General features: G+C 39.6%; 1 protein-coding gene across 1 annotated transcript; it reads left to right on the top strand.

The window, feature by feature from the left end:
• The first annotated feature begins 5,340 nt into the window (after window positions 1-5,340).
• LOC138892948 (uncharacterized) lies at window positions 5,341-6,848 on the top strand. The gene is made up of 2 exons (XM_070176709.1): window positions 5,341-5,738; window positions 6,629-6,848. Exons 1-2 carry the CDS (start codon window positions 5,341-5,343, stop codon window positions 6,846-6,848), a joined length of 618 nt encoding a protein of 205 aa, XP_070032810.1.
• The last annotated feature ends 7,591 nt before the right edge of the window (window positions 6,849-14,439 follow it).

The following is a 14,439-nucleotide window of genomic DNA, read 5'->3' as shown; positions in this document are numbered from 1 at the left end:
CCGTATAACGTCGTGATGGCACCTAGTCTCTACGACTAGGTAAGCCCGACAAATTGCGGAAAATAACAAAACGAAAGTAAAACTTGGCAATTAATAGCAGTGGATAACTGAATTACTAGTAACAATGCTGCTCGCCATGTACAATAACCAATACTCTATAAATACACAGTCTTCCCAAAACCTGAAACATCGTAAGTCACAAGTTACAGAAGGAAAATAGCATCTCTATACACCAAAGTCTAATAAAAGGATTACAGGAAGTGTTTGACATAGGGGAGAATAGAGGGGAACTCCTAGGTCTGCGGACGCGAGCATATGTACCTTGAAGTCTCTGGAACAATAGCAAATGCACAACTAATAGTGAGGCTGGTATGATGAAACTGGATCTACACACGAAAAATATGTGCAGAAGAGTAGCATGAGTACACCATAATGGTACCCAGTAAGTGCCAAGCCAAACCTCGGTCGAGTAGTGACGAGGTCAGGTTAGGCCCACTGGTAAATAATAAATAAGGCAGGAGAATATACAGTACAATAAGAGACTAGAATTTAACAAAAGGAAACACAACAAGGCAACAGTACAACACACAGGGGTAAGCAGCAGGGAATCCCTCGAGATACCGTCTCGTAGTCCCAAAATAAATATACAGGGAGAACTCCCGAGGTACCGCCTCGTAGTCTCAAAAGTAAATATACAGGGAGAACTCCCGAGGTACCACCTCGTAGTCTCAAAAATAAATATCCAGGGAGAACTCCCAAGGTACCGCCTTGTAGTTTCAAAAGTAAATGTGCAGGGAGAACTCCCAAGGAACCGCCTCGTAGTCTCAAAAGTAAATGTGCAGGGAGAACTCCCGAGGAACCGTCGCGTAGTCTCAAAAGTAAACACACATCTCAAACCGATAAATACAATAATTAACAACAAGATTTCTACAGTTATACTGATAAAGAACAAGGAAAAGCAGGAAATCAACTAGGCATGCTTCACAGAGTTCAAATAAGCAGTTAAAGCACGTAGACATACGATGTTAGACTAAACAGGATAACTACACATATTGGAATAGCTCAATTAAGAATGAAAAAAATCGACTAATACTCATTTAAACGGTATAACTCAAATTAAAGGAAAAATAGGTTGCTACTTAGTAAAATAAATCGGGTTTTACAACAAATAGCCCGTGTACGTACTCTTCACCTCACGTACACGGCGCTCACATATCACAACAGTACCAAATCCTAAGGGGATTTCCCCCACACAAGCTTAGGCAAGCCACTTACCTCGAACCAAGCTCAATCAATCGGTAGAAATGCCTTTTCCACGAATATCCAACTCCAAAAGGCCCAAATCTAGCCAAAATCAATTACATACCATAAATACAACTATAAGAAACTAATCTAATTAATGAAATCAAAGCTAAAGCAAGAAATTAGAAAATCGCCCCAAAGGTCTCCCAGGCTCACGTCTTGGAATCGGGTAAAAGTCACAAAATATGAACACCCATTCACTCACGAGTCCAATCATATAAGAATTAATCGAATCCGACCTCAAATCGCCTTTCAAAACTCAAAATTTTAGTCTAGGAAGTTTATACAATTTCCCCCCAAATTTCCAACTCAAATCCTTAATTAGATGATGAAAATAGTAATAGATTCATGAAATATAGTCCAATCCGGGTTAGAATCACTTACCCCAATAATTTCTTTGAAGAACCCTCGAAAATCGCCTCACACCGAGCTCTCAAGGTCCCAAAATTGAAAATGGAAAACAAACCCTCGAACTTGCTCTTTTCTGCCCAGCGATTCTATATCTGCGGACCTACTATCGCACCTGTGATGCTGCACCTGGGGAATTTCCCTTGCAGGTGCGGAAATAACTTAAGGGGGCAGGGTCCGCATCTGTGATGAAGGGGCCGCACTTGCGTGTGCACGCCTGCGGAACCTGGTCCACTTCTGCGGTCTCACTTCGCACCTGTGCTCTTTTGGCGCATCTGCGGGCATCGCAAATGCAGAAAATTGCCTTGCACCTGCGACCCCTGAGCACCTACGCCACTCCGCTTCTGCGATAGACCTTGTGCACGTGTGATCCCGCACCTGCGGTCTCCCCACCACATGTGCGAAACACCAGAAACCAGAAAACTTCAGCTTTTTGCCTAAGTCCAATTTCAATCCGTTAAGCATCCGAAACACACCCGAGGCCCATGGGACCTCAACCAAACAAACCAACAAGTCCTAAAACACCATACGAACTTAGTCGAGCTCTAAAATCACATCAAACAATGCTAAAAACGCGAATCACCCTCTGATTCAAACTTAATGAATTTTGAAACTTCAAACTTCTAAAACTGATGCCGAAACCTATCAAACCACGTCTGATTGACCTCAAATTTTGCACACGAGTCATATTCAGCCTTACGAACCTACTCAAACTTCTGGAATGGGAATCCGACCCCGATATCAAAAAGTCCACTACCGGTCAAAATCTCCAAAAATTCGACTTTCGCCAATTCAAGACTAAATTAGCTACAGACCAACAAAACACAATCCGGACACGCCTCTAAGTCCAAAATCACCCAACGGAGCTAACGGAACTGACGAAACTCCATTCCAGAGTCGTCTTCATATAGTCCCAACTACGGTCAAAATTCTAAGACTTAATCTTCCGTTTAGGGACTAAAGTATCCCAAAACACTCCAAAAACATAACCAAAGCCTCCCGACAAGTCACATAAGTAGAAAGAGATAGGGGGAAAGCATTAAACAGGGGATCAGGGCTATAACTCTCAAAACGACCAGCCGGGTCATTACATCCCACCTCTTCTCTCTCACGCCTAAGCCTCCAGTCGCCGCCGCCACTGTTCCGCGCCTCCACCACCACCACTGCTGCACTGCCACCACCATCACCATTTGTCCTCCTCGATGGAACCACCATTGCCATTGTTGTTTAAGGTTAGTAATCTATCTTATTAGCTTTTTACTTTTTAATTTTGGAAAATATAAGTTTATGCAATTATTTAGGACTTTTGTCTATTTAGGATTTCTGTGACTAAATAGGGTTATTGAACTACATTAGATTTAAATAAATTATATCAAACTTAAAATAAATTACAAGGATATATTAAGCTAGTTCTCAATCTAATACTAGGTGTTACGATACAATCTAAGCTAATTGAATCCATTTATGGCTATATATATGAATTTTTAAATTAATATAATATGCAATTTATTTGTTCTCTGTGTAGATGAAATATCGTAGTTGGATGTATAATAGGAATTATCATAATCTTCGGTTTTTTAGGGAGGAATTTATAGAAGGGGTTAATGAATTTATTAGGCATGCAATGTCACTTGAACCATTTCAAATCGGAGGGATGATTAGGTGTCCTTGTGTGAAGTGCAAGTGTTTGCATTTCTTTTGGTTTGCAGGATGTTAAGACTCATCTTTATAAAAAGGGGTTTATGGATAATTATTTTGTGTGGAGTCATGGAGAGGTTGATGGTAGTGATAGTGTATTTCATAACATAGTTGTTGGTAAAAGTAGTAGGTCGGTGGGGAATAACGTTCAACATCCTAGATACCATGAAATGGTTGCGGATGCTTTTGGGATGCACTTTGTGTTTGAACCCCATGAAAGTGTTGAACAAGCTCCTAAAGAAAAGGCAAAATATTTTTATGAACATTTAGAGGTCGCCAGTCGTCCACTAAGTGAAGGGAGTATGCACTCTCAGTTGTCTGTTGTGGTTAGATTATTAAGTATCAAATCAGATGCCAATATTTCTCAAGCAAGAATGGATTCTTTCATTGGCCTTATGAGTGAACTAGTTGACCCAACATTCAACATACCTGAAGATTTCTATAAGTCTAAAAGATTGGTTTCTAAGTTAGGGCTCTCATCTATGAGAATCGATTGTTGTGAAGATGGTTGCATGTTGTATTATAAGGGTGATGTAGATTTAGAAAGTTGTAAATTTTATGAAAAACCTCGTTTTAAGCAGGTTTCCAGCGGGAAGAAGGTTGATGCATTACTTACCTCTTATTCCTAGATTAAAGCGGTTGTACGCATCGATAAGTTCCGCTCCTCATATGCGATGGCACTATGAAAATAGAAGGTCGCCTGGTGTTATGTGTCATCCTTCAAATGGGGAAGCTTGGAAGCATTTTGATAGGACGTATATGGATTATGATAGTGAACCGAGGAATGTTCGGTTGAGTTTGTGTGCTGATGGGTTCACACCATTTTCTGTTTCTGCAATACCATATTCATACTGGTCAGAATTTATTACGCCGTATAATCTTCTGCCTAAAATATGTATGACTAGTCCATATATTTTCTTAAATTGTGTTATTCCCGGTACCCGCAATCCAAAGAGTTTGATTGATGTATATTTGCAACCTCTGATTGATGAGCTAAAATAATTGTGGTATGATGGAGTTGAGACATATGGCATGTCAACTAAGCAAAATTTCAACTTTCGTGCTAACTTAATATGGACCATTAATGATTTTCTTGCGTATGGAATGTTGTCTGGGTGGATGAATGCTGTAAAGTTAGCATGTCCTTACTGCATGGAAAATGGTAAAGCATTCACTTTAAGACATGGCCGAAAGCAGTCATGGTTTGATTATCATCGTCAGTTCTTGCCAGTTGATCATGAGTTCAGAAGGATGAAGAACGCATTCAAAAAGAATATAGTTGAACGTGATTTGCCACCTCCAATTTTGTCCCGTGAGGAAATTTTGGAGAGGGTTCAGAACTTCACTAAAGTTACCGAGGCCCCACCTTCTAGATTTGCTGGATATGGTGTTTCTCATAACTGGACAAAACAGAGCATATTTTGGGAGTTGCCATATTGGAAGGATAATCTTCTCCGACACAATCTTGATGTCATGCATATTGAGAAGAACTATTTTGACAATTTGTTCAATACTGTGATGGATGATAAGAATAAGACAAAAGATAACCCGAAGGCTAGACTGGACTTACAAAAATATTGCGGGCGACCTGAATTACATTTGCAGTCTGCGAACAATGGTAAGGTGTTCAAGCCCAAGGTCAGCTACACATTAAAGTTAAGAAGGATGGAGAACGCATTCAAAAAGAATACAATTGAACGTGATTTGCCACCTCCAATTTTGTCCGGTGAGGAAATTTGGGAGAGGGTTCAGAAATTTACTAAAGTTACCGAGGCCCCACCTTCTAGATTTGCTAGATATGGTGTTACTCATAACTAGACAAAACAGAGCATATTTTGGGAGTTGCCATATTGGAAGGATAATCTTCTCCGACACAATCTTGATGTCATGCATATTGAGAAGAGATATTTTGACAATTTGTTCAACACAATGATGGATGATAAGAATAAGACAAAAGATAACCCGAAGGCTAGATTGGAATTACAAGAATATTGCAGGCAACCTGAATTACATTTGCAGTCTGCGAACAATGGCAAGGTGTTCAAGCCCGAGGCCAGCTACACATTCACTTTGGAACAAAGACGACAGATTTGTGAGTGCATTGCAAACCTAAAGATGCCCGAGGGCTATGCTTCAAACATGGGAAAACTTGCTGATATGGTTGAAGGAAAGCTAACTCATATGAAAAGTCATGACTATCATATCTTTATGGAAACCTTAATCCCTATTGCATTTTGTGGTGTGCCTGAAAATATCTGGAAACCCATTTTTGTTCTTACTACTTCGACAGTCATATGCCATGTGCTAGAAATAAGCCCAATCGGCACAATGTAGTGATTGAGATTGATCCATTATATCCACCAATGTCCATATTCAATCAACCAGGCCGAGGTTCTAAAGATCGAACAAAAAGGGGCCTAAGTAGTATGGATTATAAATCGGCTTCAAATCATGTGTTGCTAAATTGTCCAGAAGTTCAACCCTTTCTTAAGTAAGTGTTGACATAAGATTAATTTACATGGACTACTATTTAATTTGGTTGATGCAACTAACAAAATTTTCAATGTGTCACTCAGTGACTTCATGAGTCAATTGGCCATGATGCTGTATATTCTACATTTGAGGCATGGTTTAAAGAGTGTGTAAGTGCATCTTACATACTTTCTCACATGCGAATATACATACTTGGTCACTTGTGAATATACTTGCTCACTTGTGATTTATTTAACACTACATGTAGGTCAATAATCCAAACAACGGTGTTAATCAATTTTTGAAAGATATAGCTTGGGGACCTGCACCTACGGTTACAATTACGTCTAAGTATTTTGTGAATGGTTACAAATTTCACACCGAGGAATGCTCCAACTATAAAAAAAAAACAATAAGAGTGGGGTGTGTGTCAAAGGTGGTGAAGGCAACCAGGATGGGGAAAATGATTATTATGGTGTGGTCAAAGAGATTCTAGAATTATCATATTGAGGTTGGCCAAATAAGAAGATCATACTTTTTCGATGCAAGTGGTTTGACCCAACACCTAGAAGAGGTACAAATGTACATTCGTAATACAACATAATTGAGGTTAATAAAAAGAGGGAGTATGATCGCTATGATCCTTTATAATTGTAGAAAAAGTTAGGCAAGTGTATTATGCTCAATATCCATTGCGGAGGGATAAGGCTGATTGGTTGGTTGTAATCAAAACTAAGCCTGTTGGTAGGGTGGAAGTTGAGAATGTGCTAGATGTTGCTTACCAAAACAATACCTCATGTGTTAACCAAAAGGTGGATGATCAGTTAGAAAATGACTTGGAGCATCCTCAACGCCTTTTAGAAGAAGTTGATATGGAGAAAATAACAATCATAGAAAATGAGGATGAAGAATCACCTAATGAAAATGAAATAAGTGAAGAGGAAGAATTTTCGGACGAGGAAGGATAATTCAAAGATGAATAGCATGTTAGTTTTTTCAAGTGCTCTCAACTTATATAGATTTATATTCTCAATTCTAACATTTTCTTTAATTTATGCAAATGACCGGTAGGGGTCGAGGTAGGTCTAGGAAGTATAAATGGCCTATTTATCATGATGACGGTGCTACACCCTCGCTTCCTTCCACTCCACACTTGCATCCCTCCGCTGCTGATGGCCGACAGTAATCTTCTAGGCACACATCTTTTCCACCATATCCATCTACTCATCAGACTACCTACCATTCGCCCTCCCTACAATATTCTTACCATTCTCCACCACATGCCTATACCCCGCTTCCTACACATGATCCTGTATATAGTTACATTGGTCCATCGAGTCATCAGTCACAGGGCCATGTGGTGATACGTCCGTCATCTTCTCCATTTGCTTCATCACCAGCTGGATCACATCCATCTAGATTTCAGCTAGCCGGATCGATGTAGGGGTCTGGATCGCATCAGGGGTCTAGATCGCAACAAGGGTGTGGATCGCAACTATCTTCATCAGCAACCCCGTCTCCCTCTCCACGGAGTTCGTCTCCTAGCATTTCTAGACTTCGACTTCAGGATAGTAGCGTTGAGCCAGATGCATCCCCTTCTGCGCACGGTTTCTGATTCATCGGAGGAAGATGATCCAGAGGAAGTGCGGTATGATCGTTATCATAGGATGATCATTAAGCCTGAGGGTAAAAGGTAAGATTTATTTATTACTTCTTTATTTTTGCTGAATTATAATAGCTAGTCTTGTTTATTTAATGTAATTCCTATGTTGCAGGTTCATACCTAATCATCAGACTACAAATATAATCACTGAAGCTCTTGGTCGGTTGTATGATGCACCCTATGCGACTTGGAGTGACTTTCCACCGGAGCTCGTGGAGCAAACTTTCAACCGATTTAAGGTTTTAATAAAATTCTTATCTATTTAAGCATTATATTATCAATATTTTCATCTAACGTTACACCCTTCATTTGCAGACTAAGTGTGCCTAGGAGGACCGGTATAACAATGCCATTCTTACAAATTTTGAGTTCAAATGCCTTAAGAGACTATCCGATTCCTTCTATTGTGCTCGAAAGAAGACCAAGAACACTTCATGGTTTCTACCGCACATATGGGAGGATCTTCTGAGGTAGTGGACCACTGAAAAGTTCGAGAAGAAGAGTGAACAGGGAAAGAAGGCTCGAGCATCTGAGAAGGGTGGCTCCTTGCACTGTGTGGGTGCAAGGAGCATGGGGACTGCGAGGAGACTACTGGTAATTCCTTAAAATATTTAATTCTATATATATCAAACTATATTTATATATTTTATTTTAGTTAACATATTTTATTATATTTGTAGGAAAAACAATATGGGAGGAAGATGACTCATAATGCGTTCTTCATGGAGACTCACATCCGGAAGAGGAAAGCACTGACAGATCCAACTAGATGGGTCGAGGATCAGGCGGAGACTACATATGTAAGTTTCATAACTACTATAACTTGAAATTAATGTTTATAATATTATATAGTTAATAATTTTCTATCTTCTAAATAAAGGGTCTCTACAAGATTAATGTGGAGGAGTACACACAGAGCTTGCCACCGAATGAGCAAGGCGAGCGACCACCTGTTTCAGACGAAGAAGCGCAGAAGATATGGTTGGATGTTGTTGTTGGCCCTAAAAAGGGGATAACATACAGCCTTCTAGAGATATCATTTCGGCGCTACAGGGCTGGATTGCAAGGAATATGGACTTTCGCCCAAGGCGAGGCAATTGATAGGTCGACTATCTCGTCTATGGAGAAGAAGATCGCAAAGATGAAAGCAGAGCTTGAAGAGACAAAGGCTAGAGAACAAAAGAGAGATAAACAATTTGATACCCTTCAAGTTCATCTAGAAAAGATGGACCAACAATTTAATCTCCTTCAAGGTCAGCTGGCCAATCTTCTTGCTAGTGGTGCTTTCCCCATTCCCCGGTCTCGTGAGTCTTCCCCAGATTCTAGTCCTTCTCGTCGTGATCCTTCGAACCATACCGACGATGAAGCTTCTAGTAGTGAAGATGGAGGTGATGCAATACAAAACACTCATTGAATGAAGTTTGAAATTTTAACTTGCGAAACATTTTGTTGTTAGCTATTATGTTTTGTTAATAATATAGTTTTGATAGTTGTTATTGTTGTTGTTATTATTATTGTTATTGTTGTTGATATTGGTTGAATGGCAGCAATATGATGCTGCCATTATTGGTGATTGGTTGTTGGCAAGTGGTTCAGCTATAAAACAACTGAATTCTGCCAAACAAACACCCAGAAAACCGATCGTCTACCGACCGAAGTCGGTCGGAACTGTTCATTTGAATTTTCCAGAAATTCAAAGTTACCGACCGACTTCGTTGGAATTGTTGAATTTCAATATTAAATATTTTAACAATTTCGACCGACTGCGGTTAGAATTTTAAATTTTACATTTTAAGTATTTTAAACATTCCGACTGAAATTGGTCGGAATTGAACAATTTTAAAAAAATTAATAATTAAAGTTCCGACAGACGTCGATCGCTAATTTAAAAATATTTCAAAAATATTTTCAAAACTACCGACTGAAGTCGGTCGGTATGGTTATTGTTTGTCAAATAATTTGGTCAAAGTACGTTGACGAATACTAACCAAAATCGGTCGATAATATCGATCGACTATGGTTGCTACCCTATTGAGACCATTCTTTTTTTGATGAATTGAAATCGGTCGGTTTTTGTTCGATTTCGACCGACTTCAATCGATTTTTGTAGATAGTTTTTGACAGTTCTTTAGTAGTGTAGGGCAAATCTTTTCTGGCAATGCATAAATCAGTGTAAGCTGATTGACCTTGGCTTCAAAAGTAGCAAATTCACCTGGACTAACATGAGATATAGAAATAGAAGTCAGTTAATCTTAGAAAGACTAGACGGGTGTTTTGCTAATGAGGAATGGATCCAAGAATTCCCCTCAAGTATAATTAGTCACCTTCCTAGAACCCACTCTGATCACTGCCCTATGGTTATTAATCTTTGGTTTAGGCCTAGAAACCCCACTAAACCCTTTAGATTTGAGCCCATGTGGTGCAGCTACCCTTCCCTCAATAATGTGGTACAACAGGCCTATGAGGGTAACGGTAGCCTCCTAGAAGAAACTACCAAATTCCAACACCAAGTTACCTCTTGGAACCTCCAGTAATTAGAAGGTCATCTCCAGGAAGACTATTTAGACACTCTGAGAAGTGAAAAGGAATTATGGAAAACTAAGTCTAGGATTAACTGTCTTATGGAGGGGGATGCCAACACAAAATTCTTTCACACCTCCACTCTCAACAGGAGAAAAGGGAATAGGATTATGGCCCTCCAAAATGAGGCAGGGGAATGGGTAGATGACCATAAAGGAATTGAAGATACCATTTTCCAGTTCTACTCATCCTTGTTCATCATTGATCACCAATCCTCCACAAGGGTAAAGATACTATCCCTTATGTTTCTCACACCCTTTCCCATAGAGATCAGAACATACTCAATGCCCCTCTGAGGAATAGTGAGATAAAGATTGCTTTATTCTCATTCAAACCCTCCAAAGCCCCTACACCCAATGTTCTACCAAAAGTACTGAAATGTTCTTGAGGGAAAAGTAACCATCTTCTATATACAGGTATTCCACAACCTTGAAATGAACCCTAAGGTCAACACCACACATTTGTGCCTGATCCCTAAATGTGCCAATGCAACCGTACAGAAAAACTTTAGACACATTGGCCTTTGCAATACTATGTACAAATTGATTACTAAAATCATTGTTAACAGAATGAAGCCTATGCTGCCCTCTATCATAGGACCTAGCCAAGCCAGCTTTCTATCAAACAGGAGGGCTTGTGACGATGCTATTATTGTGCAAGAATATATTAGTCACTTTAAGAAAATAAAAGGCAGAAATGCCAACATGATCCTAAAGATTGCCTGGAAAAGGCATTTGATAGGTTATAATGGTCCTTCATCAGAGACACATTGCTTTCCTTTGGTTTCCCTAGTAGCACCACTAAGCTGATTATGTCATGCATTCCACCTCTTCTATCTTTGTGCTTGTCAATTGGAGTAGGACTGACTATTTCAAACCTAGTAGGGGCATCAGACATGGAGATACTATATCTCCCTACATCTTCATAATCATTATGGAGAGATTCTCTAGAAACATTGATGCAAAAGTGCAAACTGGGAAATGGTTTCCAATAAAATCAGCCAAACAGGGACAAATATCTCCCACCTTTTCTTTGCAGATGGCCTTACCCTCTTTGCTAGAGCAAACACCAAGAATTGTAATACCATCATAGAAAATCTCCAAGATTTTAGCTATAAATTTGGCCAAAAGGTTAATAACTTCAAATCTAAGGTTATCTTCTTCACAAACTGCAACCAAGAGGAAGTAGATAGACTAGCCAGGATATTGACAATTAAGCCTAGCCTCTCTTTTGGCAAGTACCTGTATTTTTCCATCTACCACAAAAGACCCACCAATAGAGACTACCAGTTTATTGATAACATGCAGACTAAGCTGGCATGCTGGAAAACCTAGTTCCTGAATATGGCTGGGAGAACTATACTAGCTAAATTGTAACGATCTGACCGATCATTTTGCTTTCTAGAGCCACGGTCCCCTAAATAAGGCTCCTCATATGTGCTTTTACTATTTTATGACTTGCAAGGATGGTCAGTTCAGGATTCGAAAGAGTTCGGGTTGAAATCGGAACACTTGGTTCCTTAAGGTTGGCCAAAAGGGCTAAGTTTGACTTCGGTCAATATTTTGAGTAAACGACTTTGGAATCAATATTTTTTATTTCCAATAGGTCCGTATGATTATTTTGGACTTGGGCGTACGTTCGGATCAGGTTTTGGATGAACCGAGAGTGTTTCGGCGCCCAATAGTGAAAGTTGGCTCTTTGAAAGTTTTAAAATTCTTTAAATTTGGTTTGGAGTAGATTTTGGAGTAATCGAGATCCGTTTGGGATTCCGAGCTCGGAAATAGTTCTGTATGATGATTTAAGACTTGCACGCAAAATTTGGTATCATTTCGAGTAGTCTAAGTATGATTCGGCACGTTCGGGGCAATTTGGAAACTTGGAGTTCAAAAAATTGATTCAATTTTGTTTTGGGGTGTGATTCTTGGTTTTGTTGTTGTTTTATGCGATTTGAGAGTTCAAGAAGGTCCGTATTATGTTTGTAGACTTGTTGGTGTGGTTGGACGGGGTTCCGAGGGGTTCGGGTATGTTTTGGACCACCCGGAGCCAAGTTAAAGAAACAGATTTTTCTAGTTCTGGTTTCCTTCTTCGCGTTCGCGTTCGCGTTCGCGTAGGCCCTCACATTCGGGAAGAAGGATTTGAGCAGTGGGGAAATTAGCCCTTCACGTTTGCAAAGTCCCCCATGCGTTCGCATAGATTCAAGGGACCTGGGGAGGTGGGGGGGTTAGTGTCATTGCTCTTCCCGTTCGCGTAGGGCAGGGCTGGTAAGCCTTCGCGTTCGTGAGTCCCCTGTCGCATTCGCGTAGGCCAAGTTTTCCTGGGCCTGGACCATTTGCATTCGCGAACGCGAGGCCTGTTCCACGTTCGCGAAGAAGAGGGAAGCTAGGCAGAGAGTTTTAAAATCGGGACTTAGCCATTGTTTTGGGTTCAGTTATTGCACTCTTGGGCGATTTTGGAGCTTCAAAAAGGGGGATTTCAACCTAGCTATTGAGGGTGAGTAATTTCTACCTAATGTGAATTTAATACATAGATTATGGGTAGATTTTAACATGTAAATTTATGAAAAATATGATTTTAGATGAAAAACCTAGGTTTTGATAAACATGGGATTTAACCACGAAAATGGTTTTGGGATTTAGTGAAAATCATATATATGAGTTCATGAGGTTATGGGTAACAACTTTCTTCAAATATTTTCGGAATCCGGGCACGTGGGCCTGGGGGTAAATTTTAGGAATTCTTCAATTGGGGTTGGGTAATCACTTTAATAATTAGGATATGAACTTTTGAGCATGTATTGACTGTTTTATATAATATTTGACTAGTTTCAAGTCGTTTGGCACTGAATTAAGGGTTTAAGCACAATCTTGGACCGGAAAGTAGGCTTTAAGACGAGGTAAGTCTCTTTTCTAACCTTGTAAGAGGAAATTAACCCCATAGGTGAATTTAATTAATATGTGCTTCTATTTGTGGGGGTTACGTATGCACGAGGTGACGAGAGTCCGTACGCAGCTACTAATTATGCTTATGTCCAGGTAATTTTCAGGTTTGCACCATGCTTTGTTGACACTGTTAATTTATTATGCTTACTAATTGTCTTGGATAGAGCCAAGGTTGAGGATTTCAATATTTTAAAAGCTTCCAGTTTAATTTCTTGTTTTGGAAAGAGTTGAGGGATATTATGATAACTTGAGAAATCTATGTTCAACCGCGTCGCAAGTATATTCCGCGAGTGGGGTAAATTTCCACTACTCTCATGGGAGCAGGCCGTTCGCCTCGATAGGTTAATAGATGTATCTATGGTTCATGCCGTTCAACCCTCGACAGTGCACACAGTATATGTATATGTATTTTGGATCGGGTCGTACGTCCTTGGCATAATTCGTGCGTAATAATACTGGGAGACCAATTATAATTGATATTGTTTCATTGGTTTAAGAGCTTAAATGGTTAAATGAGGGAAATTGATTTGGTACTTACCATCGATGAAAGGATTATTTATTTATTTATTTATCTCTTGCTTTCGAGTTCTATTGTACATATCCCATGTTTAATTAGAATTTTATATCTTTCATTGTTGGCCATAGTAAGTGTCGAAGTCAACCCCTCATCACTACTTCTTCGAGGTTAGACTAGATACTTACTAGGTACATATTGTTTATGTACTCATGCTACACTTTTGCACTAAATGTGCAGGATCTAAGGCAGGTGCATATGTATATCAGTCCGACACGCATCCTTGACTACTACGAGACTTTGCGGTGAGCTGCCTTCCGAGCCGTTCTGCAACAGCCGAAGTCTTTTTTTTTTCTTTATTTTCTGTCTATTTCATCTCGGATTGTAGGGTAGTACTCTTTTGTATATTCTACTAGTATCTCATACACTTGTGACACCAGGTCTTGGAGATTTATGCTAGTAGACACTTGATGGTTTTGGGTTATTTTACTTATCTCACTTGCTTTAAAAATTTGATCTCTCATTTTCATTAAACTCTTACTTTTTATTTATACATAAACTAAAAATTAACTATTTCAAATCTTTAAAAGTGAGGATCACAGAGTTAGTTCACGATCGGCTTGCCTAGCGGTAATGTTGGGTTCCATCACGACCTATAGGAGAAATTGGATCGTGACAACGTGGTATCAGAGCACTAGGTTCACATAGGTCTCACAAGTTATGAGCAGGCCTAACAGAGTCTTGCGGATCGGTGCGAAGACGTCTGTACTTATCTTCGAGAGGCTATAGGGTGTTGGGAAACTACTATTTCTTCATCTCCTATCGTGCAGTTGATGTTATACTAAGTGTCTTTCTCTTATTCT

Source organism: Nicotiana tomentosiformis, chromosome 5, assembly GCF_000390325.3.
Source record: "Nicotiana tomentosiformis chromosome 5, ASM39032v3, whole genome shotgun sequence".
In the NCBI taxonomy this organism is placed as follows: Eukaryota; Viridiplantae; Streptophyta; class Magnoliopsida; order Solanales; family Solanaceae; genus Nicotiana; species Nicotiana tomentosiformis.
Note: the sequence above shows the minus strand (reverse complement) of the source record. Positions and strands in the feature narration are given on the sequence as shown.

What these genes read in the sequence shown, in the direction of transcription:
- LOC138892948 (XM_070176709.1), top strand. Translation starts at nt 5,341, where the DNA reads ATGGATGATAAGAATAAGACAAAAGATAACCCGAAGGCTAGATTGGAA. An exon ending in ATAAGCCCAATCGGCACAAT is followed by an intron (nt 5,739 to 6,628) that starts GTAGTGATTGAG and finishes GCCTGTTGGTAG; the next exon opens with GGTGGAAGTTGAGAATGTGC.